Below are 26530 nucleotides of genomic sequence, written 5' to 3' on the forward strand. Positions count from 1 at the left end.
GACATGAGGGGAGGCATTCCAGGCAGAGAACAGAACATGCAAAGTCAGGGAAGCATAAAAGAAGACACTGACTGGCTTGAGGTGCTGTACTTGATTGTGCTACACTTCTGGAGCTTCCTGCCAAAGCAGCTTGGTTGAAGAATAAAACCAAAGGAAGCTGAGTCCCGGGACCCTTATAAAGCTCTATCACCTGCCATCCTGGGAAAAAGCAAACCTTCTCTCAAGAAAAAGCTTTCCTTCCTGAGGGCAGACAGGGTCTCATGTGCCGTGTTCCCACACTTGGTCTTTCTTACCCTTCAAGAAATGGCCCATCCCGTCTCGGTCAAGTGACAACTTTTGCAACCTTGGCCAGGTCTTTTCCTCTCTCTGCCTCAGCCTCCTCCTCTGGGTAGTGGGAAATTAACCCCGGGATACATCCCTCTCAAACAGCCAGGAAAGCTCCTGGTGCCGCAGTGGGTAGGACCCAGGACACACAAGCCCCTCTGGGCAGCCCTGGCCTGGGAGGCGACGCTACAGCCTGGTTCTCTCAGACAGACCCAACTGCACCCTCCACTACCCACTCCTCACAACACCCCATGAAAGTCAGGGACCCACACAGTTCTGTTTCAGGTGTTTTATTAAGTGGGCCATACTGCAGCTGGTTTCTAAGTCGCAAAATAACATAAATTTAACAATGATAACATAGCCAGTTAGACTGTGACAGCTTTTTCTTTCCTTAAAAAAAAAGACTTGAAACACACAATGGAGGGTTAAATAAATAATACATAAAAGAAAGAAAAGGAAAACCTGTTAAAACGTGCTTATGTTTACTTCTGTGCAACTGCGTGCCAAGAGGAAACTGATTTTCTGCACGATGATACATCCTGGCATGTCTCCTTCCCAAATAATACTGACAAAAAAGAGAAAAGACATGGAGCTGACTCATCAGTGCTTGTAGAGGCACTACTAAAAATCCCTTTGATTGGAGTTGGGGCTTCCTGCTCCGCACACTGGTATGTGGCCTGTGAAAGCCAAATATCCATAGTAATGTTAATATAGAAAACATCAGTTTAAAAACAATGTGGAATGGCCTCATTAAGGCGGCGGGGATGAGGAAGCAGGACTGCCCCACACGTGCCGCAGGCTCAGTCCAGGGAGGCCGCAGGCTCCAGCGCGTGGCCACGGCGAGGGAGGGCACCCGCTTCAAAATAAGCGGCACCAACCTCGTCTCCCTCTCCCTATCACTCTTTCACATGAAAGTGTGTAAAAAGCAAATCAGCAAATAAACTCTAAAATAGATTATTTATTCCAAAAATCCTCTACTTTTCTTTTTACAGTGAGTGTACATCTCCTCTCATCTCCTGCACAACTCGCGTAGGTCCCTTGGGGAAGAAGGGGGGCAGAGCTACAGGCGAGTCTCTGGGTCCTGCTGTTAGCTGGTGCTGGGAAGTCAGATGTCGATGCCCTTGACCAGGGATGTCTCCAGCGTGATGTTGAACTCCTGCAGTGTCTGCAACACGCGGATCAAGGAATTGACAAGTGTGTGGTCTTTGATCAGCGCCACATCCTCATACATGTGTGCGGTGATGGGGCAGTCAGCCAGCAGGGCAATCCAGTGGTGCAGGAGGTGATCTCTGGCAGGGAAGGATCAGTCCAGATGCGTCAGAAGGGAAAGGGAAGGGAGACGGTTAGCGAAAGCCCAAGGGGGAAACCTGCTCCATCACTCCCTGAACAAAGTCTGAAGCTGGAGGAGCAGATATCTCCCCGCAGCCCCCTTTCCCTCCCCTAAGAGCACTTGGCGGAGATGTCTCACACAGCTTTAAAAGGCTCCCACTGTGGGCTACCGAGCCCTAGGGATGCCAACCCAACCTGACCCAAACAGGCCCTGTCATTTCCCACAAGGCCTGCTCCACCTCCCCCTCTAGCCCCCCAGACAACCCCACCAACAAGACACCATGTCCTGTCAGCAGCACTTCCTCCATCTCAACAGCCAATCTCTCCTAGATCATCGCTCCTCCCCACAGCAACCACCACCAGGAATAACACTGCAAGCTGACATCCACATAGCACTCAGCATGTGCCAGGCACCATTATAAGAGATTTAACCTTCATGACAACCCCATGATGTGAGGTAGGTGCTATCAGTGCTATTATTATCCCCACTTTACAGATGAAGAAAGTGAGGTTGATGGAGGTTAAGCAGCTTGTCCAAGAGCACACAGCTAGTAAGTGGCTGATCTGCAATGTGAACCTGGTGAATCTGGTTCCTGAATCTGTTTTTAACCACTATGCCAACTCCCTCCCTTCCACGGCCTAAATAAAAACTGCCTTGTTTATCTGGGCTTCGTGCTCTCACCTGACCCACTGGAATAACCCCTAACAATCTTGCCCATGCATACCATCCATGATATCAAATTACTATCATTTCAGTCCCCTGATTAAAAATCAACTCTGTCCCAGCTCCTCATGGCCCCTATCCCTTAAAGTGTTTCCTTCCCACGTTCCACCTGTTATTTCCTGACCCCACATGCTTTGCTTCCTTTAGGGCCTCTCTGTTAGTTCTGTCTGCTTCAAGCTCCGTCCTCACGTCTACCCTTCCATTAAGGCTCACCTCAAATACCACCTACTCCCTGAGCCTCCTCTGATCCTTCTCTACATTTTCAGCAAACGTTATGAATGCATACTTTTTTGAACTCTCCAAAACTTCTGCCTTGTACTAAATAATCAGGACAGGTGAACTTCTAAATGGTAGAGACCGTATTTTATTCAGCTCTATTCCCACACCTTCCGTGAGGCCTGGCATATTCAAATGTTTGTTAAAGAAATGACTAGATATATACACTCTACTTCAAATTTTGTCAGGGGGACGGTTTTATTCCTTCGCATCAAAATGTGGCCCCTCTTACCCAGTTACACACATACGCTTTCATCCCCACCCCACCCCCTCTCTCTCACACGCACACACACACACACGCATGGTACATGAAGAAAGGTAAGGGCCTCTACTACCAAGGCCTCCAAGGCCTCACCTGCCCAAGGGCGCCTGGCCATTAGCCCCTCCCCACCCCCGCACCACACTGGGCCTCCAGCACCACCTTCAGGGCTGGCTGTGTGCACACTGGGCCATGAGGCGGCAGTACCTGGCTCCCAAGCACACCAGCATCTGAAACTTGCCATCCTTGCCAATGTTCCGGGGATTATTGTTGATCGCAGTGACAAAACGGCAGAAGTTCCGGGCCCTCGTATGCCAGTTTTCCTCAGGAACAAGTTCATTCTGCTCCAGAGTCTCGTAATAGGTTTGTGCTTTTTCTGTGAAGAGGAGACAAGCTTGCCAGTGACAAAGGCTCTCAAAACCGACCTGTCCCTGACTGTCCTGTAGGCTGCTTGCCACAGGTCTACCTCCGTGTCAATGCCAGTAACTTAGTAGGAATAACATGAGTGCTCTGAGGCCACTGGTCACACTTCAAAATGATCCTTATGAATGTCTGGAATTCTGCTGAGAAAGAGGAATCTGCATCCTGCTGTGAAGCAGCCAAGTGCTTGCTTTTTGTTAGTTGTAGTCTCAGACTTCAATTCTAAAGGCATCCTAAAAATCACACATGACTGACCAACATTCAATACTGCATTGTCAACTGAAAATGAGAGAGACTATGTATATTTAGTTTGAAAATTTTGAAAATTTGTGTTTCATTCACTTTGATAGTATGGTTTAACTGGCCATTTTGTCTTTATGTTTTATTTTGAAACCATTTACTTTATAAAATGTTCCATATGGATATTTATTTTCACTTTGAATAAATTAAAACAATCAGTACTTTAAAAAAAATAAAAATAAAAAATGAGCCTTATGTTCCCTATCTCTATATTTTAAATTTTTTATGTGGCCCTTGATATAAAGATGGTCCTTTCTCAACAAAACTCTTGAGGGAGAAGCTTCTTGCATCAAATTCTCCAAGGGGGTGTAACACAGGGCTTGGACTCCAATGCAACTGGTCTTTTGGACCTACGAGCAGGAAGTGTGAGGAGTCATGACTAAGCCTGCATTATATATGACAGATGCCTGGAAAGAACCTTTCCTGTCCAATTCTCAGGAGATGAGGGGCGAAGGGTGGGAGGGCTTCTGTCATTACCTCCAAGAAAAGCCAGGGCAAACAAACACATCTAACCCGAAAGTCACCTGATTTGGCTTCTGTACCTCAGACCCCAGTGGTCAGCACCCACATTATGCTGATGATTCCCCCATGTCTCTGCATGCTTTTCCCACCCTGACACCCTAGCCCAACTCACCCAAGAAATCCCAAATAAAGACATTTTTGAAGAGCCGTGGTGATTTGAATCCATGCTGGAAAGCCTGTTCCAGGGCCGAGACAAGGCCACATTCTCCACAGAGCAACAGCGTCAGACTACCTCGCTATATAAGGAAACAGGGGAGAGTGCCAGGCTTGACTCAGCCAAGATGCCCTCCCATCACTGCATCCCCAGCCCCCTGCCCACACCTGGGAGGGCAGCAAAAGACACGCAGGGACCTTGTCTAGTCTCCCCAGCACCTGGCAGGGCCGGACTTAGAGCAGCTCTCAGTGAATAGCTGCTGAATGAACAGATGATGGTGCTGGGCCCCCAGCAGGGGACAAAGCCCATGTGGCCCATGTTCAGGGAGACCCAGATAATTTCAAAGAGGACAGAGAAATACACTGTCCACTGGAGGCCCAGGGACTCTGCTGGGTTGTCAGTGAGTAAGGAAAACAGGGCAACCCTAGGCACAGGCCCCCAGAGAAAGGAATCTGCTGAATCTCAAACTAACTGAGGCACACACTCTATGCACTGGGCTGTCCACAGCACATGGGCCTGGAACAAGATTATTCTCTCTTACTCAATATAAGGCCCTGGGTTGGAGGGCAGGGAGGCTCACCTCTTTCTCAGGCTTATGGAAGTGCTTCACGATGCCATTGACTGCCTCACCGATGGACTCCTGGATCTGTCCAGTGTTCAGCTCTGATAAAAATCAAGCAGATATCCAGTCTCAGGTTAACAGTACTTAGTTGACTGAGCAAAAGACTGAGGACACAGGAAGACCCACGGGAGAGGTAGGGCAGCTTGGACCCTGGGAAGAGTGGCTCTTGCCCACCCAACTTTGCTGAGCTAGCTCTTCCTAAAATCTTGGGACAAAAAGCAAAAGCTAGGATCTTAGAGTTCTGTCCCCAGGAGATGCTGGTCAAGTTTCTTCTCCACTTTGCCCTGGAACTTTTGGCAATCAAAAGAGTGCCAAGACTTGACAGTAAAGCCCAGGAACAAGGAAGGGGAAGGCCAGAGAGTAAACCCCTCTCCTCTACAGGGGCACATACAAATAGCACAGAGGACCCAGGCCAGGATCCAGGAGCTCTCCCCTCTCCTTCCAGTCCTCTAACAAGGGGCCAAACCCCCTCAACTGATTCATGAGAGGAGGGTGACAAATGCCTGGGGCTGCTTTGTCTTTGTCGGCAGAGGTGATTCCTGAGGCAGCTGCACAGGCTGCAGGGGATCCGGGCTCCCTTATCAGGACTTCCAGAAATCTGCCCATTCCCCAGGCAGGGCAACACGAGGGCCTGGCTCCATCTCCCACTTACTGGGCTTGCTGTTGGGTGAGATGGTAACGAGCCTCCGGATGACGCTGGGAGACTGCTGCAGGGGCGGGGTCCGGCATGGCCTCTCGTCCACCTCAGGCTGGGATGTGAGCAGGTCCCCGACTAGGACCCGCTCCAGGCTTCCGTCATCCATGCCCTTCCCCAACCACCGGCCACACGGGAACCTGAGGGTCAGGAAATAGCCTGTCAGAGCCGCCAGCTCCTTGAGCGTCCTTCCCCTTGCTCATCAGCAAAGGCCATCAAAAAGCCAATCCCTGAGGAGAGGCTCTGAAACCGGGCTAGGGATCCTCAAGGCCCTGCTCCTCATCCCACCGTGCGGCATCAGGGAAGCCACCCGAGTGATGAGTGGCCTGGAACCTGTGCACAGCGATGTCATACACCTTCACTTGTAAAGCCCTCCTCCTTCTATTTCTTTTCAGGGCATGAGGCAGAGCCAAACAGGAAGTTGCCTCAGCCTATCACAACCTAAAAGGTCTCCTTGAGAACCCCACACACCCAAGCATCAAGCACAGTCCCTGGTGGTACACCTAGCCCCACTGTCTCAGGGCATAGCTGAGGGAACACTTACTTGTAGGTATGTCCGGTGATCTCATTCCTGACCATCACATACTCCACAAGCCATTTGGCATACAGCCCAGAGTTATCATGGCCTATCTGCACCGTAGTGAGCTTCCCCAAGTTCTGGTACTGTGAGAGAACAGCCAAACAGAGAAGATGGGGTAGGTCAAGAAAACAGAAGAAAAGCGCCACACTCCTCAGAGGCACACATCTGACTGGCTCCCTGCAACCTGGCCCCCCAGTATCTGCAGGGGCAGAGCTCATGGCTCCACCCACTGCCAAAGCTGGCAGCATAGTACTACCTCATGAGGCACGATGCCAAGAAAGAAAGAGACCACTACCTGGAGGAAGACTAGGGCCTGGGAGCAGAAGGCTCTGGAAATGGCAGAGCAGTCTGAGCTCTCTGTGAACATTTGGGCTCAGCAGCTGAAAGAATTCTTGGGGATTTTTCAATACACCATGGACAAGGAGGTATTCAAGTCCAGATGGGTGCCTTCCAGCCAGAAACCATTTAGACAGGGCAGGTTCCCCCGTCCTCAGGTCAACCCTTGGCTCTGGCCTCTGATCGTCTTGGGACAGGTCAGCTGTGCTGAAGCATAACCCTGTATAGAGCAAGGCCTCTAAAACCCTGGAGAAAGCTTCCCAAAGTAGCTGTTGAAACTCAGATCCCCATAGAGGCTGGGGCTGTGGTCACCGGATAACACGTACCTCGAAGGTCATCTCTAACACGTTCCTGGGAATCTGCAGGATGTGTGTCTCACCCAGTTCTCCCGAGATGCAGATCCATGGGTTGGCGGTGAACATGGAGCCCCCCAGCTTCTTGCTTGGTACGATCAGGATGTGGTAAGGAATCACTGTTTAGGGGAAGCCACAAAGGCATTGGAGGGGATCAGGAATCCCTCCCATACCTGAGAGGGCCCTGACCTGCCCCAGGCGTGCTGGCATGATTGGGGTTCCTGATACAGAGCCTGGAGCAGCAGGTCCTGAGGACCCAGTCTCTGGCCAGCTTAGAATATTAGCCAATCTTCCCCTCAATCTCACTCCTCCCAGGGTTATCACCCAAACATCCAAATCCAAGCCCACCTGCAAGCTCAGAGCTAAGTAAACCTGTTCCTTAAACAATATCACCAACTCAACACTGCACTGAATTGCTTTTCAGAGCACTTTTCTATCTATCATCTCTAGGACTCTAATAACAATCTCCAGAGAGGCCAGGCAGGTATCACAATGCCTTTTCTGAGGAACTGAGAGGGAAACAGTTTCCCCCAGGTCTCCTATATTCCAGTCCAGTGCTGCTTCCACTGAAGCCTACAACCCTTTTCTCTGAGAGGGAGGATGGGTGTCATATAGAACAAGAGTCCACACTGCTGAAGCTGCTGAGTCACTGGCCAAACAACTAGTCATGGGGCAAATTCAGACCACCCCCCACCAAACAAAGCATCCTAGCACCAAAGAAAGTTGAGACTCCAAGGGCCTTCCTTAGACCATTTTAAACGCTCTTCCTTGCTCTGCAAATAGGGAGACTGAGCCCCACTGCAGGAGGAGACACTGCTCACAGATCCATAATGAGTTAGGGCAGAACAGGGCCTGCACCCAAACCTCCCACTGCCATCTGAAGTTCTTTCTGCTACTTCAGGAAGATTTGTTGTTCCCTGGGGGCTGGTCTGAAACTTTCTGTGATGCTGAATGACTCTCTCAGCCCAAAACAAGAGGGAGATTTCTTTACAAATGTGCAGGGAGGGCAGTGAACTTCACCCCCCACACCCCACTCCACCTTAGGCCCCCAGCGCCCAGGACCACAGTGACAACACAATGGCCAAAAGTGCTGAGCTCCCCTGTTCAGAACAAGAGTAAGAAGCTTGAGAGAAAATACAACCTCCAAGGAGGGCAAGTACACCTCCCTCCCCACAGAAGAAAGTACAAGTGATAATCTTTCTTTAAAAGGGGAGAGTAAGTTAGCCTCAGACAGGCTCATGAAGACTGGCATTGGGAAGGCTAGTGGGGAGCACAGGGCTACTCACAGATAGTTGTGAAGACATTGGTGAAGCAGAAGTAATCGACGGCATTGAAAGAGAGGAGGTGATAGAGGAACTGCTCCTTCTCATCGTCACAGCGCAGGAAGGCATAGCGCTTGTACAACTTTCTGTTGGAGAAGAGGCAATACATCAGTCTCCCAGACAAAGGAGGGGTAAGAGGCTAGAATTATTCAGTTCTGGAAGGATACAGCTAAGGGAAGAATGTGAGTCAAGCCTCAAGCTCTTTAGGACCACCGAAAAAAGGAACAAAGCCAGCTACTCCAACTGAGGGCTAGAGGGAAAGTGGCTTTAGCTACAGCAGGAACAACAAAAACCAAACTCCACCTGTGTCCGAGAGTTGACGTTACTATAATGTAAAGTGTCAGACGTCATGGGATCTTCTTTCCTAACCTGAGGGCTTCTATAGGGCATCACCCCAGTGTATGGTGTAGGAGTAGCAACAGGAGGAGGTCTGTGGTCATCATTCCTTACCAGGGCTAGTCTCTGACCCTCAGCAGACCTGAGACCCACAAGTCAGAACACTGCTCTGAACGTGAATGTAAGCTGAGGACAGCTTCAGAGGCAAGGAATGGAATGAACCAGGTCACAGGCAAGGAAGAGCTGTGCAGACAATGTCCTTCCCCTCTTTTCAAATTTCCTCCCATCCCCACCCCTCATCCACTGCTCACTCATCAAAGGCCAACCCCTCTGCCTGACACTGCAGGCCTTCTGGGCCTGCACAGCAATGGTACCTTCCCCAAGTAGCAGGGACACAGAGAGCCAAATGCACAGGCCCCCAGCACAAGAAACACACAGAGAACAAAGGAAGGTCCCTGTCCTGCCTGCCCAGACTGCAGTCACCATGCCAGAGAGGTATGGGATTCAGTAGACCTGTGAGGTTCTACCTAGACAGTTTATAAGGTAGTTTCCACAGAAAATTCACCAACCAAAACCTACTCTGTGCAGGTGCTGGAGAGGGAAGCACCTATCCTCACATACAGTCTAGATGAATAAATCTGATAAAGGCCACAGTATAAGACATAATGAGTTGCCAAATGAAAGGCACTCTCTGGGCATTTAAAGGTCCAGAAGTTTCGATGGTCCTAGAACAGGAGGGCCTGAAGGACAGCACAAATTTAGACAGGGGTTGTAGAAGAAGGAGAAGGACAGGGTATAAAAGCCAGTTTGGCTAGAGTTGAGGGCTCAGAGAAGTGATCAGCTAGCAATGAGACTGAAAAGTCTGGCTAGGGTAAAATGAAGGCAGGCCCTAAATATTCAGGCTAAAGAGTTTGTAATCTGCCCTGCAAGTAATAGGTTTCTTAGAAGTAAAGGGAAAGCCATAGCCAACTTCAAGAAATTTGAATTTAGTACAGCTGAAGAGTGAAAGGGGCATGAGGATGAAACCTAGGGAGCAGCAGTGAATAAGGAGACAGATGAAACAGCAGCTAAGGACCTGAAATGTGTATGTGGGAGGTAATGCTAAGCAAGGAGTCACACGAACTCCAAACTGTGAACCGAGGTAGGGAGAAGGAGTATTGGGAGAGGTATGTGGTTCATGCCTCCAATGAAAGCAAATTTTAATAAGTGGAAAACAAATGGATAATGATAACACAGACCACCAGTGGTTAAAAAAAAAAAAAAGGAATGAACAAATGCTGTGGGCGCCTGGAGGAGGAATGGACTAAGTCTCTGAGGAGTCTAGGCAAACTCTGGCAAAGAAGACTTCTGACTAGGCCCTGAAAGGGCTGAACACATCCTGAGAAGTGTGAGGGGTCTGATGTGGCTGGAGCTTTAAGCAAACTTAGGAGAAAGATGAGAGAGGGTAGGATAGAGTAGTAGGTAGGTTTTGATGAAGTACACCTTTCTCTCTCCCTATATCCCACCCAAAACGCAATCTGTGGCAGCAAAACTCTCATTTTCTACTCACTGGAGTAAATTCTGAGCTTCTGTCCTCTAACAGGGCTACAGTTTAAAGAAACCAAAATTAGTCTCCTCACCAAAGTCTGTGCCCTGTTTGCTCCTGCCTAGGCCCTTAAGTTCACAGGCCCTAGACCGATCCACTGCCCTAAACCTTCATAAAGTTCCTGGGCTTGACTCCCTCTTGGCTCCCTCTCTGCCATGTCCTCCTGCCAACTTGCAGCATCTCCCGATAGACGATGCCCACACCGGCCCACAGGAATCACTCCTGCCCTGTCAGCCCCTAGTGCCCACACGGCCACAGACTTTCCCAGGACACACAACTGTCCTCTAGAATCTGGTATGCAAACAATTCCCTTCCAAACTCCAGGCTTAAATGTTCACTTGTTCTCTTTTAGTTGTCCTTCCAATCTTCAAATTTTATTCCTAAACCTTTTCGTCACTAAAGGGAATCAAATGTAAGCACTTTAAGAATTGCTATTTTGTAACCTCTCAAAGTGAGCTCTCTAACCTATCAAGATTTTGAAACCGGTTTCTTGCTGTGGTTTAAACACACAATAAAGTCTAAAAAATTATATTTTCACTTTAAATAAAAACAGATTCTTCAGATTTAATCAATTCACTTACACAAAATTTCCCCAAGGTCCACTTCTCTGCTTTATTGTCCACAGGGAAGTCACATAATAAAGGATACCATGAAAAGATGCCCAAGGAAATGCCAAAAAGAAAAATGCCCAATAGGCTTGCCAATGAAGAAAGAACCAAACATATTATATATAGGAAAAGACAGAGAGGTGGTAACTGAGAGGCAGAGAAGGGAGACAGCCTTCCTCCCCACTCCTGCTCTAGTAACTAGGGTACGGAACGAATGCAAAGGATATAAAATCAAGAGAAGGGAACTGTAGATTTAGTGGCTCCTAGGAGTGAAGAAGAGCAAGCACCTGGTTACTTTGGGCTGGCCTAGGCTCAGGAGAGAACAAAAGAGATAGGGTATATCTTAGAAGTTTCTTTTTAATTCTCCAGTGCTTTCCCCCTCAAGACAGGAAAGAGACCAAGAAAATGCCCTATGTCCAACAGGTATACAGGTCACTTGAGTGCCACAAGGAGAGGAGGACGCCCAAAACTCTGAGGTATCCAATGAGGATTCCATCCTTCTCACTACCTCTGTAAGAAAGCTATTTGGTGGGGGGGGGATATAGATCAAGAAGGTAGGGAGAACAGATATAACAGAATTATTCTTCTACAGATAAAGAAGGCGAAGAAGAAATGTTACATCACCAAAAACTTCAGGAAGAATATACCACCAAAACAAGAAAAGTCCTCCCATCTTCTTTATGGGAACTGATCCGAGGTAGAGCACAACAAGAGCTCATTGGTGGACCAATGGCTGAAAGAGCCTGGATAAACCACAGTAAGTCCCAGAAGAGAAACCAACGGCCAAAAGGGAGGACCACTGCTTCCTGGAGTGGTTGTGGCTAGAGGCCCGAAGAATCCAGGCCTTTAGAACTAAGTTAGAAAAAAAAAAAAAAAAGAACTAAGTTAGAGAGCATGCAGTCAACTGATTACGTCTGAATGTTCCTACTAAAATAAGTGTGCTGTGTTGAGCAGTGCCAAAAGAGTTAATTCATCTACAGGAAAATATAAAAAATATTGCAGTGGGGCTTCACTGGTGGTGCAGTGGTTGCGAGTCCACCTGCCGATGCAGGGGACACGGGTTCATGCCCCGGTCCGGGAAGATCCCACATGCCGCGGAGCGGCTGGGCCCGTGAGCCATGGCCGCTGAGCCTGCACATCCGGAGGCTGTGCTCCACAACGGGAGAGGCCACAACAGTGAGAGGCCCGCACACCACAAAAAAAAAAAAAAAAAAAAAAAAAAAAAAAATTGCAGTGTAAGTGTACAACAGTGTTCTACACAGAAAGGAATAAAGAAAAAAAGAAGAAATGCTGCAAAACCTTCATATGCAATTTGAGTTTAGCTGAATTCAGCAGTAATGATATACCGAATACCCTTCCCTTCCCATGGGGGTTTCCAATCCCTCCCGCCATTTCCAGGAGCTGGTTATACTCCAAGTGGAGTGGCCTTACTTGGTGAGCTCATGGTCTGAGAGAAGCTGCTTCAGGTGTCTGGAAAGTAACTTCTTTTCCATGGACAGTCGCACCCATGCTCTGGCTTTTCCCACATCAGTCTTGATTTCCCCGATGTTCTGGATGTGCCTGAAGGGGGAATGGGAAAAGGGGAGTGGAGGGTAGGCTGGGAGATGAACTCACTATCAATACCTCCCCTGTAACACCAAAGGAAGCCTGGCCAGGAAGCCCTACTGCATCCTGAGAGAGTCCATTTCTCTTGTTCTCTAAATCCTGAGCTTCCATGTAACTTTGCCAGATAGGCTCAGGATAATTTGGGGGGCTGGGGAGGAAGCCAGTACAGCTCTTAAAAAGCAAGGCTAACCCCAGAGGTCTTAGGCCTTGAAATACTCTGGTGTAATTCTCCAAAGATGTCAGGAAACACAACTGCTTGTACAGCTCTACAAATGCATCATGAAGTACAGGACCAATGAGGAGGGATTCCTGGTTAAATGAGACACTGTAAAAGTTCAGGTCACTGAGACCCTGCTATTTAAAGTGGACACCTCAGACTTCCCTGGTGGTGCAGTGGTTAAGAATCCACCTGCCAATGCAGGGGACACGGGTTCGAGCCCTGGTCCAGGAAGGTCCCACATGCTGTGGAGCAACTAAGCCCGTGCGCCACAACTACTCAGCCTGCGTGCCACAACCATGGAAGCCCATGCACCTAGAGCCTGTGCTCTGCAACAAGAGAAGCTACCACAATGAGAAGTCCGTGCACCGAAACAAAGAGTAGCCCCCGCTTGCCACAACTATAGAAAGCCCGCGCACAGCAACAAAGACCCAATGCAGCCAAAAATAAATAAATAAATAAAGTGGACACCTAAGCAGCAACTGAAAACAGGATTTTAGTGGCTTATTACAAATGAGCCCAGACTGACCTCATATCCTGAATGAGGGAGATTCTCAGGGGAGGCATGACTGAGCTGGCATCAGACTTCCTCCGTTCTGAATCAAGAAATATTCCTAGAACAAAAAGTTGGTTAAGTCCAAAGAGATCTGTATACCCCAATAGCTGACTACCCTTCTTATCTCAAATCACAAGTATCTACAGAAAAAAGCTGGGGTTACTTTGGTAACACTTTGATCAATCATTTCATGAATATTAAGTACCTACTAGGTATCAAATTTTATACTTTTATGCATATTATCTCACTTAATTCTCTAACAACTTATAAGATAGCCATGGACGGTATCACAGAGGAGGAAACTGAAATTCAGAGAGGTTAGCTGCTTTGCCGCAGTCACCAAGTGGCAAAGTCAGGACTGGAAGGAACACAGATCCTCTGGTTCCTAATCCAGTATGTTCTCATCATAATCCATGGAAGCAGTGCTTCCACTAGGAGCTACTACTCATGTCCTGCTCTTGCCTCAAAATGGACTACAAAAGAGCCAAGGGAATATGTAAAGAACATGATCCAGAATGCTTAGGACCTCTAGATATAATACCTTTACATCCTCATGTCTGGCCCAACATTTAAAATTAGTATCTTCATCATTCAGCTGTTGATAATTTTTGGCTACAGTTTATCCCTTGGCAATAAATTCTACAGCTTTCCTGAGAAGACTCTGCTCTCATACTCAGAAAGTGGACAAAAAACTCCTTATGAGGCTACTTAGGGAGCTTTTGTACCTGGTTTTTTGCCCACTGTTTTCCCCATGTTCAGTGCTAGCTCAGATCAACTAATTCAAGGGCAAAGACAACACTGAGTATATGCCTACCTTTTCGCCCCCACTTAAACTTATCTTTACCATTAGGACAAGAACATCTAAGAAAGTTAAACAAACTCCCTGGCAGAGAGAGGAGAATGAAGGATGGTATGAAGAGGAGATGCTGCCAAGAAGAGAAGGAAGGAGGGAGACTGTCCTGGAAGGGACACTGCAGGATGTTACAAAGAACAGTAGACCAGGAGACAAGAGGCCTGGCTCCTGATCTGGCCTCTTCTATCAATTCACTGTGTGATCTTGAGTAAATTAAATTCCTCTCTGGATCCCAGTTTCCTCCTCTTGTAAAACAAGGGGGCTGAACTAGATGATTTCTGGGGTCCCTGCCAACTCTGATTATTTTTATTAAATAGAAACAGAAAGCAAATGGAAGGGACCATGCACACCAGGCCTTCACTTTGAGAAGTTCCAAGGCAGGACACTGACAAACAGGCTCTCTTAACTGATAGGATAGATCATCTCAATGTTCATCTCAGAGAAATAAAACAAAAGACTCTGAAAACACTCTAAACAGTATCAATCCAAATTCATTTAAAACCCAAACTTATTCTAAGACTGGCCTCTTGCTGATATAAATCTTCTATCTCACTGATCAAGTGTATAGAAACACATAATAAAAGCAAACCCCATGGTTTTGGCATGCTCTGTGGTTCAGAGAGCCCTGTGGCTTAAACATTACAGAGTAAAGACTTCATTGACCTGAACAGTCTGCTACAGATGATCACTTCAGTGGGGGATAGGAAAGTGAGTGGAGGGAGTTTGTCCAATGGTGCAGAGACCATCTTACCTGAGGTACTGAGGCTTCCTGATGTGAGTTTTCTCTGCCGGTTTTCCTGATAATGTAACAGGTGGGACCACAAGGCTGATTTCCCCTGGAACCAATGCAAGGGAGAAATATCTATCAGTTTAGATTTCTAAGGGCAAGGCATCTAGTGAGCAGAGTCAGAGATAATTTGGACATATAGATATGTGTTTTTGCTAAAAAGTATCTGTCCTATTTGTTATCTCGATATACACCCAGATGCAATGTATACAAATATATATCCCCTTACTAAAATCCAGGAGAAATATAAAGAAGAATGGAAGGGAACAGAAAAAGAAATGATCCCCCACTGGGAATAGGAAGGACGTGGCCAAAAAAGAGCCTGGGAATGGACCAGTGGATAAGAAAGAAAAAAGCAAATAACCTATCAATCTCTCAATAGTCTGTTGGTTGAAGGTCAGCTTGGGTAGTGCATGATGGCTTTTGCACAGAGGAATGGATACTGAGCCTACAAGATTCTGTGACAGCTCCCGAATTTCCTAAAATATTTAAAGGCATTCCTGCCCTTAGTGCAGCCTAGGGAGGGTAAGTCATCACAGGGATGGGGATTTACTGTGGAAGGTACTTTGAAGAAGCCTGCAGCAAAGGAGGCTGGTACTTAACTGCAAATCTGAGATATACTATAGTCGACACAGCAGAACCTTGGCATTTGAAAATATAAAAGCTGCAGTTTAAACTGCTGGAGACACGCAGTGATTTGTCATTTTACCAAGGCACAAATCTGAACAGCATTCTCAAGCCTGACATAAGGAAGCAATTTGCCTACATAGTGAATAAGCCTAGCTGGTCACCCAGCAACTGCTTTGTCTCTTTCTAGTCATCCTTCAGTACACAGTGACCCTTGTTATGGGATTAAAAACTTTATTTCGGATTCATGGTAAATGTTCCTATATAGTTGATATAATATAAATGTAGTGTAAGTTTAATAGTAGGATTTATTATGATCATTTTATAAGTCACTTAATGTCTGTATTTCATAAAAGTAAGAGTAATAATAAGGACAGAAGCTACCATGTCTTGAATTTTTCTATGAACTAAGCACTATGTTAAATGTTTAAAATACAATACTCTATTTAATGCTTTCAACAGTCCTAAAAGGTAGGTACCTCTATCCTCATTTTCTTTAGAAAAGAGCAAATTGAGGATCAGAAAGACTAAGTAACTTGTAAAAGATCACACAGCTAGGAAGTAGAGTGTTGGGCAAGCTTAAGTATATCTAATATTAGAACCATTGCTGTTAATAATGATGCTATACGGCTGCTTCTGGAAGAGAGCATTTAACTTCTGAAGTTATATTTTCTGAAGAAAATTTTATTCTCTGGAATGAATGTGAGGATTTAAGGTCTCAAGATTTTCCCCTTGAGAATACTGAGGATCTGTTTTATTTTTAACCTCCAACTTGATCTGTTTTGGGGGAAAAAAAATCAAGCATTTGAATGGAAAAAAAACCCTCATCTATAGATCAGCAAGCTGTTCACATAAACTTGCTGTATGTTTGGCTTTCCTACAAGATTTAACCAACTTAAAACCCAACAACCTCAATGGCAGTTTTTAAAAAATCACACAAGTTAAAACTAGACAAGACCATTTTTTTAAATTCACTGAATTACCAAACGTTTGAGAAAACAGCTGTTCAACAACATCAATGAGACTACTCCTAAACTGTTACTAACTGGTATATTAATACAATGTATGTAGAAGACAATACGAGACCTTAAAATATTCATGCTCTTTGATTTAGTAATACAACTTCTAGAAACCCATCCATCCATCCATTTACTGAAACCATAGCACAGGCCCCTAAAAAGGCAGAGACAGCCTTTTTCATCACTGTATCCCTAAAATCTGGGCAGATGAGGAAGGCAGCCTCCCTTAACAGAACTGTCTGGAAGTAAAGTACAGCTGGTCACCAGAGAGTCCTCACATGCAATGATACTGAAGAGCCAAAGGCAAGAGCAACACCAGGCCACTATGCCAGAAGGACGCCCGGGTGCTCAGTGATTGCACTGGTCAGGAGGGAGAGCCAGGGCAAGAGTGAGAGAGCAGCAGCTGGGCTGAAGCCTAGTGACAGGGCACTGGGGGTTTTCTAGTTCAAGAGACATGGATTATTCTTTTCCTCTTTTGCAAAGGGGCTGATTGGGACTGCAAGATTCAATACAGTCCAACTACCCATTTGGGAATGTGGCCACACAATATATAGCACCAGATTCTCCAAGAATGTCACATGCATGAAAGATGAGAAACAACCCCTTTTCATTTACCAGTCCTCAAATGGCAGCAGTTACAAAAACAGTATGAAAAAACCAAACCTCACCTTTAATTGTTAGAAAATATACTAAAGGAGAAAGTCCAGGTCCTCGGAAAATGTCACCGAAAGCCAAAGAGAATGGTGAGGATAACAGAGGTTTTTATGAGGACTTGCGGCAGGCAGCCTGCAGGCAGCTAATAACAAAACCTAGGAGGCCAGCAGCAAAAACTGCGGTTTGGGTTCTCTCTACTTTCTAAGCAGATACTATGGGTAGTTGCTCAGTAACGTGCCCAAAAAATCAGAAAATGGGTAGTTGCTCAGTAACGTGCCCAAAAAATCAGAAAAATCAGAAATAACTCAAACAACCAATAATAAAGGATTGATTCAGAGAGGGGTGATAAGATCACCCCTCTGAGAGTGAATTTGATTGCAATCGGGTGGGTACACGATGGAAGAGACCAGGGAGCCAGGTTATAATCCCTGGACTGCAACATAACTGAAGAATGTCTCAGCAGGAGAAAAGTAGTCTAAAAACAGGCTAACAAAATGGAGGCCTAAGGAGAACATGCTGTAGGAACCCCACAAAGATAGTCAGGGATTTCAATCCCCAACTGAACAATCCCTACCAGCAGGCATAGACCCTCACTTCCTTCTGTGACACTGTCAGTGGTTCACTTTTAGAGCTTCAAAAGCAGGACTAAGAACAAAATGGAACCTCAATTGAAAGGCCCCCACTATTCTCTACTGGTTTCTCACAAGTAAGTAGCCTCTGTCTATCCAAACTGAGAGGGGGATCAAATGGGCTCCAAAAGAAATTCCTCAAGCTATGGGAATTCTTTAAGGATATAGCTGCAAAGCCTCAGGGTTTAAAACACCTGTGATGATATGGTATTATCTTTTTAATGCCTCACTAACTCCCTGAAGACTTTTATGGAGAATATCAAGAAGTTTGAGAGGCATATGCTTTACCAAAAAACCTAAAGAGCTCAACTATATTGCCAGGCTTGCTAAACTTCAAAGAAAATGATAAAATGATTATGTATATTCTACTCATTTATTACAGAGAAAAGGAAAGAAACAGAAATCCTTCATGTAGAATTCAGCATAATAAGAGCTGTCATATGCTGCATACCCACTGCATGCCAGGTACTTTTTTTTTACTACATCTAATTATCATAACAATCCTGAAAGTCAGGTTTTAGCTCACAGTGTTGCTACTATACTACAAGACTCTCAGGGGCTTCCCTGGTGGCGCAGTGGTTGACAGTCCGCCTGCCGGTGCAGGGGACATGGGATTGTGCCCTGGTCCGGGAAGATCCCACGTGCCACGGAGCGGCTGGGCCCATGAGCCATGGCCGCTGAGCCTGCGCGTCTGGGGCCTGTGCTCCGCAGCGGGAGAGGCCACAGCAGCGAGAGATCCGCGTACCACAAAAAAAAAAAAAAAAAGACTCTCAACGTTTTAGGGATGTGATACACAATTATTAACATTTTAAAAAATCTATAATCACAGCGCGGTTTGTAATACTGAAAAATCAGAAATAACTCAAACAACCAATAATAAAGAATTGATTCAAGTACTGCACATCTATACAGTGGAAACAATTAAAACTGAGATTTTAGAGGAATAACCACAAACATTTACAGAGAAACTCCCAGATACTAGGCTCTGAGCTCAGTGCTTTACACAAAGTATCTTATCAAATCCTCACAAGAATCCTACAGAGGTGGTTCTTTTAAAATTCCATCATACACATGAGGAAACAGAAGCTTAGGAAGCTAGGTACCATGCTCAGTTTCATAAACTTAAAGCAGGAATTAAACTCAGGACTATCTGATTTATAGTCTCAGCTCTTAAACACTTACTATACTATCACCTAATTAGTTAAGGACATGGAAAAGATATTCTGAGGCAAGAAAAAACAAGTTCCAAAACATTGTGTACAGTATGATCCCATTTGGATTTTTTTTAAAAAACAGCTTTATTGAGACATACTTCACATTACCATAAAATTCATACTTATAAAGTGTACGAAGTTCTGTACCAAAAAAAAAAGAAAAATCTGTTTCAGTATAGTCACAGAGTTGTGCAACCATCACCACTACCTAATTTTAGGTGATTTTTACCACCCCAAAAAACCCATTAGCAGTCACTCCTTATCCCTCCCTAGCCTGTGGCAACCCCTAATCTACTTTCTGTCTATGGATTTGCCTATTCTGGACATTTTATATAAATGAGATCATACACTATGTGGTCTTCTGTGACTGACTTCTTCCACTTAGTATGTTTTCAAATTTCATCTATATTGTACCATGTATCCACACTTCATTCTTTTTATTGTTGAAAAATATTCCACTGTATGAATACACCACATTCAGTTTATCCATTCACCAGCTTCTGGACGTTTGGGTTGTTCCAACTTTTGGTTATTAGGAATAATGCTGCTAGGAATATGAACATTTTCACACACATATTTACACAGACACGTTTCCCTTTCTCTTGAGTACATAGCTAGAAGTGGACTTGCTGGGTCATATGATAACTCTAACATTTCAAGGAACTGCCAGATTGTTTTCCAAAGAGGCTGCACCACTTTACATTCCCATCAGCAATATCTGAAGGTTCCAATTTCTCTGCATCCTTACTAACACTTGTTATTGTCTGTCTTCTTTATTTTAGCTATCCTAGTAGATGTGAAAAGGTATCTTGTTGCAGTTCTGTTGGATTTTTAAATATACAGCTGTACATGGGCATATGTGTACAGAAAAATGTTTTGAAGGACAGATGAGGTAGATTGTCTCTATGCCCATGAGAATGAAAACTCCAGAGGGCAGAGATCTTGGTCTGCTTTGTTCACTGAGGTATCTCAAGTACCTACAACAGTGCCTGGCACACTGCAGGCCCTAAATAAATATTTGCTGGACACTTAAATATATTTCCTAATTTTTCCATAATAAAACTGCTTTTGAAAACTTTTCAAGTTCTTTTCAAATTTAAAAATGCATGAAAGTGTAAGCTGTCCATCTTGCCTAGTTATTCAAAGTACAGTATTTTGAAATAAGGAGAATTCTCTTGGTATTAAGCAGTAAAAATCAAACTTACTCAACTTTTTTGGTACTCTCTCAAATCTTTAGAAGGTTAAGCTATCTGCTTATAAAATAAATGTTAATGACAGACCTTCTCCCACTGGGAATGTACAAATAGTGAAGGACCCTTAAAATACATTTGGTACCTCCTGAGCTCCAAGTTCTCTTTCTCTAGTGTTCTATCTCCAGACTAGGACCAGCTACCAAACAGGATCTGTCAGTTTGGCCTTCAGCTCTATTTGCAGGGAAAAAGATGGCACTTTTAAAATGTCTGACAAATACACAGATTTATAAAGCTTATTTTTAAAGAAGATAGCTTGGGTCACATTTATTTACTTATTTGTTGAACTATTTCAAGTCTCACTCCAAAAGCACCATGCACCATTCTTCAAAGCCAGCCAGCTGGAAAAGTGTGGGAAAGCTAGTAAGCAAAAACAGGAAGACAGTCTGCTCAACAGGGAGAGGCTAGACATTCATTACCTGTTTCACTTGTAGCCCATGACTCCAAATCCTTTCCAGGAGGTCACAAAGGCTGGCAATCAAGGTGTTCTCTTCCACCCCTGTGATGTTCACCTCCCCGTGCCCTAGCTCCACAGCCTCTCGGCCCATCTTCTCCACCAGCATCCTCTTGGTCTATAAGAAATCAGTCGGTAAGATTAGACACCCACAGTTAGCCAGATCACATTCAACGAGAGAGAGTTGTGGCCAACTGCCCAGCATATCTGCTGGAATGGGAGTAAGACCCCACGGATAAAGTGTATTTATTCTCCACCACTGAGGTCAGGTTATAGTAGAGGGCCTTCTTCAAAGAAGATAAAAACACAGAAATCACTATTTGACCCTGGGCAAGTGATTTCATCACTCTAGATTCAGTTTTTACATTTATGAGTTGAAAAGAGTTGAATAAAACCCTTTGGTCATGCTCATCTCTGACATTCTCTGACTCTGACTGCTTAACTGACCCTATTAAACAAACCTTTCAGCATTTAATCCTAGAAATATATCTGAAGTATCCATCAAGGGGAAGAAAAGTTGAGGAGGAATAATTTACTTTTAGGTAAAATTTTTCACGTGCTCATTGTAAAACAAAAACAAAAAACCACACTGAATAATGATAACTGTAGCTTTGTGCCAGGCACTGTACTAAGTATTACATTATCTCATTTAAGCCTAATAACTCTATGAGAAGTATTATTATTTTTCACAATTTACTGATAAGGAAATTGAGGTCAGAGAACTTAAGTAATTTGCCCAAATTCACACAGCAAAGAAGCAGATCTGGTCTTTGAACCTAAAGCTGCCTGAATATTGAATCCAAGTTCTTAAGGAAGATTTAATCATGTTATAAATTTGTGACATATAAAAATCTAGGGGCTTCCCTGGTGGCGCAGTGGTTAAGAATCCGCGTGCCAATGCAGGGGACACGGGTCTATTTGTCTATTGTCTATTTCCACGCTGTATAGCATTCCACTGTATAAATATACTGCAATTTATTATTTATTCTCCTACTGACTGGCATTTGGGTTGTTTCCGGTTTGGGACTATTACAAAGAATTCTGCTGTAAATGTCTCGTACATATCTCCTGGGTCATGCTGCAAAGGTTTCTCTAGGGAATATACCTAGGAGAAGAAAACTGGATAATAAATGCTATGCTGTTTTGCAAAGCAATCATACCAATTTACATTTCCAACAGTATCAGAGTTCCCTGTTGCTCCACATGCTAGCCAACAGTTGATAGCGTTAGGCTGATTACTGTGTTTCTTCAATTCTAACATGTACACTTTTCCACATATCAACAAATCTGAAATTAGGATATATTTCACCATCATTGTTGACCAGGCAGTAGACATAAGAAAGTTGTCACTGCCAGAGCATGCATCTCAAAACTTGAGAATGAATGCAAGGGGCATGGAAAACAAATCCCAGAGACAAGAGACAAGAGACAAGCCCTCTTTCAAGAAAGGCAGCATCACCAATGTTCTTGATGGGAGAAAAGCAACATTGTTGGGAAAAATCATAGATATCAACGACTTAGAATGAACTGATGAAGTTTTTAAAATGCCTGAATTCAAAATATCAGTACTGGTATATCAACCTAACTTGTAACAGTAATAATTTTTTCTGCAAGAAGAAGCATATTTGATTTCATCCCATAAATGAGCATCACTTAGAAACAAATGCAGGAAAATCTTTTTCTTTCCATTGATGAATAAACAGGATGTAGTAGGGGCCAAGTTAGTTCAACTGTCCTAAAAAGCACAGTATACTGACTTGGTTGAAAGGCTGTATTTTTATTAGGAATTTAAGCTCTGAACTAAAATATTAAAAGTTAAGAATGACTATCGTGGGACTTCCCTGGTGGCACAGTGGTTAAGAATCCCTCTGCCAATGCAGGGGACATGGGTTTGGATCCCTGGTCCCAGAAGATCCCACATGCCTCGGAGCAACTAAGCCTGTGTGCCACAACTACTGAGCCTGCGCTCTAAAGCCCTCAAGCCACAACTACTGAGCCCACACGCCACAACTACTGAAGCCTGCGTGCCTAGAGCCCGTGCTCTGCAACAAGAGAAGCCACCACAATGAGAAGCCCGTACACCACAACAAAGAGTAGCCCCCACTCACTGCAACCAGAGAAAGCCCGTCGCAGCAACGAAGACCCAAGGCAACCAAAAATAAAAAAATAATAATAATTTTAAAAATAAAAGAAAGCAGATCTCTACAAATCTGTTATTAAAAAAAAAAGAATGACTATCTTTTGATCCAGCAATCCCACTTCTGAGTATATATCCAAAAGAACAGAAATTAGGATCTCAAAGAAATATCTGCATCCCCATGTTCACTGCAGCATTATTCATGACAGCCTAGATATGGAAACTACCCAAGTATCTACCGATAGATGAATGGATAAACCATATGTGGTATATACATATATATGATGGAGTATTATTCAGCCTTTAAAAAGCCTTTAAAAAGAAGGAAATCCTGCCATTTGCAGCAACATGGGTGAACGTGGACGACATTATGCTAAGTGAAATAAGCCAAACAGGACAAATACTACATGATTCCACTTATATAAGGTATCTGAAATAGTCAAACAAAGTCATAGAAGCAGAGAATAGAATGGTGGTTGCTAGGGGCTGTGGGGAGGGAAAAATAGGGAACTGTTGCTCAAGAGGTATGAAGTTTTGGTATTCATAGGTAAGAAGAACAAGCTCTGGAGATCTGCTGTACAACATAGCACCTATAATAATACAATATTGTGCAATTTAAAATATGTTAAGAGGACAGATCTCATGTGTGTTCTCACCCCAAAAACAAACAAAAAACGCAAAAAAATATAAGGAAATTTTTGGAAGTGACAGATATGTCTACCTTGATTGGTGGTAACGGTATCACCAGTGTATGCATATGTCCAAATTCATCAAGATGTATACATTATATGTGTGCAATTTTTTGTATATCAATTATACCTTAATAAAGCTTTAAAAAATTACTCTTCTTGTAGAATGGAAAAAAACATGCCAACGGCAAGCTTAAACTGAATAATACACCTTAATCTGGCACACAGTAGGCACTCAGCGAATTCTTGTTTCTAGACATGAGATCAGTGCTATCAGATTAAATCAGAGAGGCAAAAACATTTGCATACGTGTAAGACTAATCTGTTGAAGACAATTCAACTACATTACTTAAGATATTACTTACTTAAAATTAATGATTTTAAGTAACGTAAGATGTCTAAAATTTAAAACTACACCTGTCTCTCAGTTTTAAAGAATACATATTAAGTTTTTATCAAGCCAAGTGTGCTTGCTCTCAATTAATGGTATATTTTATTTAAAACAAATATACCTAATTCCAAGTTAACAGGATCTTAACATTAGTACTATCCCATTATATTAACAGTATTTTCAAAATCAAGAAAAGAGTGGTCAGAGCTAAGCCTTGGTCTCATCTTGGCTGCCAAGGAAAATACACATTCAGAAGTGTCCACAGCTCACCTTGTTGCGACATTCCTTCAGCAGACCCTCCACAAACTTCCAGTTGGTTTGGGCAATCACTGACGGGGAAAGGTTGGACAGTTTGGGCTGGCGGATGGTGCTGCCCATATTCCTGGCTTCCTGGATGTACTTCTAAAGTAAAAGGAAAAATCAAAGACTCTTCATGCCCATGCACACAGACCACAGGCAACCAGTACTGATGGGGCCTGAAGAGGGCACTATCACCCCGCACTTTCTTACTGCCTCTTTCCTAGGCTCAGGGCAAAGTTTAAAATGCAGTGCTTGTATCGTAGGGAGAACTGAGAAAATATGATGAATTAATTCTGTTTTTTCTAATGTAAAGCCCTCTTGGCTTTAATGATACAAGAGGTAAAAAACATATGGCTGCAACATGTATGAGTGTGCAAACTCCTATGAGTAGGCAAACCAACTCAAATCTCAGAGTACTATTGAGGAAAATCATTTTCCCCACCAAGTTTGGAGGAATTTAATTCCTCTGCTCCTATCAAAGATATCCATCCTTGCTAAATTAGGGCCTGAAGAACATGTGTGTACACTCAAAACAACAACTGCATTTTCTGATTTTCTACAGTTTGCTGGTGATTCCCCATATGCTGTCTGTTTTAACATATAACCAAATCAATGCAGAAAACTGCACACTGACATCCTCTCAGTATCCCAGGTTCACAACCATTTTTACTCCCGACTTCCTTCTTTCCCCATATGTATTCCAGTAGTACAATTCTGTCCATTCTATCTTCTAGCCCCTCAATCTGCCCCTACTACCAGCCCCTAGGATTAGGCTTCAATTACTATCACCTGCACTACTGCTACCTGCTCCTAACTTGCTAGCTACCTCCAGTACCTCTTGCCTCCCAAATATTCTGCCCACAGCCTCCTTCACACAACCACCACCAAGCTTTGGATCCTGCCTCTCCTTTATTTGCAATACTCGTCTTTGTCCCTAACAATCCTATCATCCTCAAGACTTAAACAGGTGCTGGTTCCTCCAAACAGTCTTGTTTCAGATTACCCCAGACAGAACTGACCTCTGCTTTCTCTAATCAGTGATCAAACACTGGTGTGCTTCTCATATGGCCCTTTCATATGGCCTTTGCTTCCTTAATAAACTGGTATTCCCTGAGGACAAGGCTACCTCCTTATCATCTTTATATTTCAAAGTGTTTACTATAGTGATTTTGACCAAGAAAACGTACTCAGTAAACTGCTGAAAGAAATAATATGGAGGTGAGGTGGAAGACCCAGGGGAGACTTTTAAAATAACACCTACACCCAACACCCATTAGGCCACCCTCACAAAAACACCAAGTACAATTGTACCCTATAAACCAGCAGTTAAAAGTTCATAACCATATTTTGCAATATTAATTTATTCCTTTAAAAAACAGCAAAGGCAAAATATTTTCCCATTCATTGAGATGCCAGACACATATGAAAACAACATGCTTTACTGGATTTCATCTGTATAAAGTGCAAACTGCAGGGTCTTTTCTCAGAGAAGTTGCTGAAATAGGTTTCTGAAGGTGAAGCTCCATTTTCACAAGTTCTCTGCAACTCAGTAAGGCAGGGTCTCCAACCTGAGGTTTATAACTAGAAACTTTACTGGGAACAAGTTACAGTGGAGCTGAGAAACTCAGCTTACGAGCAATAAGGACTCAGGTCAATTCAAGAATCCTCAATCCCCATATGCACCTGATAATAATATTCCTTTGCTCCTCTGAGGAAAAAAAGTCAAGACTACCTGTTTTAAATTAAGATAAAGAAAAAAATAAGAAAAAAGGCTCCTCCTCCCCAGGTTCAGAGAGCCACAGCATTAACCCAAGTTCAGCTTTTCCTCTTTCTCACTCTAACAAAATTAACTTCTTTACCACCATACCACACACACAGACACACACAAAAGCCTCAAAAATTTTAAAGGGATTTTTCCCAAGTTTTAGAATCTTATCTTCTGAGGTTCCTGTCACCCCTCCCACTCTCCCAACCCCTGGGAGGAAGTGAGTATCATTGCACGAGTGACTACTGAAAGGACAGTGAAAGGCTCTCTTCCAAGCACTGGTATCATTCCTGAACAGAGGTGCAAATCTGGTTCAGGGAGAGGACGCACATGGCTAGTGGCCCTGCTGCCCCTTGGGAAACACTGTCCATCCTGGATTTGTCACAACTGAGGCTCATATCAGGGATCAGGAACTAACTTATTTATTAACCCTTCTTTATGAGGAGGATATTTGAATCAGACCAGAGGCCAAGGAAATGAGAAAGAGAAGGAGGGTGTAGCATGATAACAGGGTCATTCCTTGTCATTCTCAAGGTGTCTTACCTCTCTCTGGTCATTGTCTAAACGCAGGTGTTCTGTGTGCTGCTTCTGCCGGTCTTTACGCCTCCACTGGGCAGGGGCATTCCTTTTTGTCCACCT

At 44.2% G+C, this 26530-nt stretch overlaps 1 protein-coding gene across 1 annotated transcript in view; it reads right to left on the reverse strand.

The window, feature by feature from the left end:
• Positions 1-598: 598 nt before the first annotated feature.
• DENND5A (DENN domain containing 5A) overlaps positions 599-26530 on the reverse strand; it is a 109122-nt gene continuing 83190 nt past the window's right edge. Inside the window, exons 10-23 of the mRNA XM_060102737.1 lie at positions 26435-26528; positions 24097-24228; positions 20575-20727; positions 14727-14811; positions 13096-13180; positions 12176-12304; positions 8180-8301; positions 6867-7012; positions 6169-6287; positions 5583-5764; positions 4889-4971; positions 4267-4390; positions 3120-3288; positions 599-1613 (exon numbers count right to left, since the gene is read on the reverse strand). Coding sequence (XP_059958720.1) covers positions 1430-1613; positions 3120-3288; positions 4267-4390; positions 4889-4971; positions 5583-5764; positions 6169-6287; positions 6867-7012; positions 8180-8301; positions 12176-12304; positions 13096-13180; positions 14727-14811; positions 20575-20727; positions 24097-24228; positions 26435-26528 — 1807 coding nt within the window. The 3' untranslated portion in view covers positions 599-1429. The remainder of the gene's footprint in view (positions 1614-3119; positions 3289-4266; positions 4391-4888; positions 4972-5582; positions 5765-6168; positions 6288-6866; positions 7013-8179; positions 8302-12175; positions 12305-13095; positions 13181-14726; positions 14812-20574; positions 20728-24096; positions 24229-26434; positions 26529-26530) is intronic.

Source organism: Mesoplodon densirostris, chromosome 7 (genome assembly GCF_025265405.1).
Source record: "Mesoplodon densirostris isolate mMesDen1 chromosome 7, mMesDen1 primary haplotype, whole genome shotgun sequence".
Lineage (NCBI taxonomy): Eukaryota > Metazoa > Chordata > Mammalia > Artiodactyla > Ziphiidae > Mesoplodon > Mesoplodon densirostris.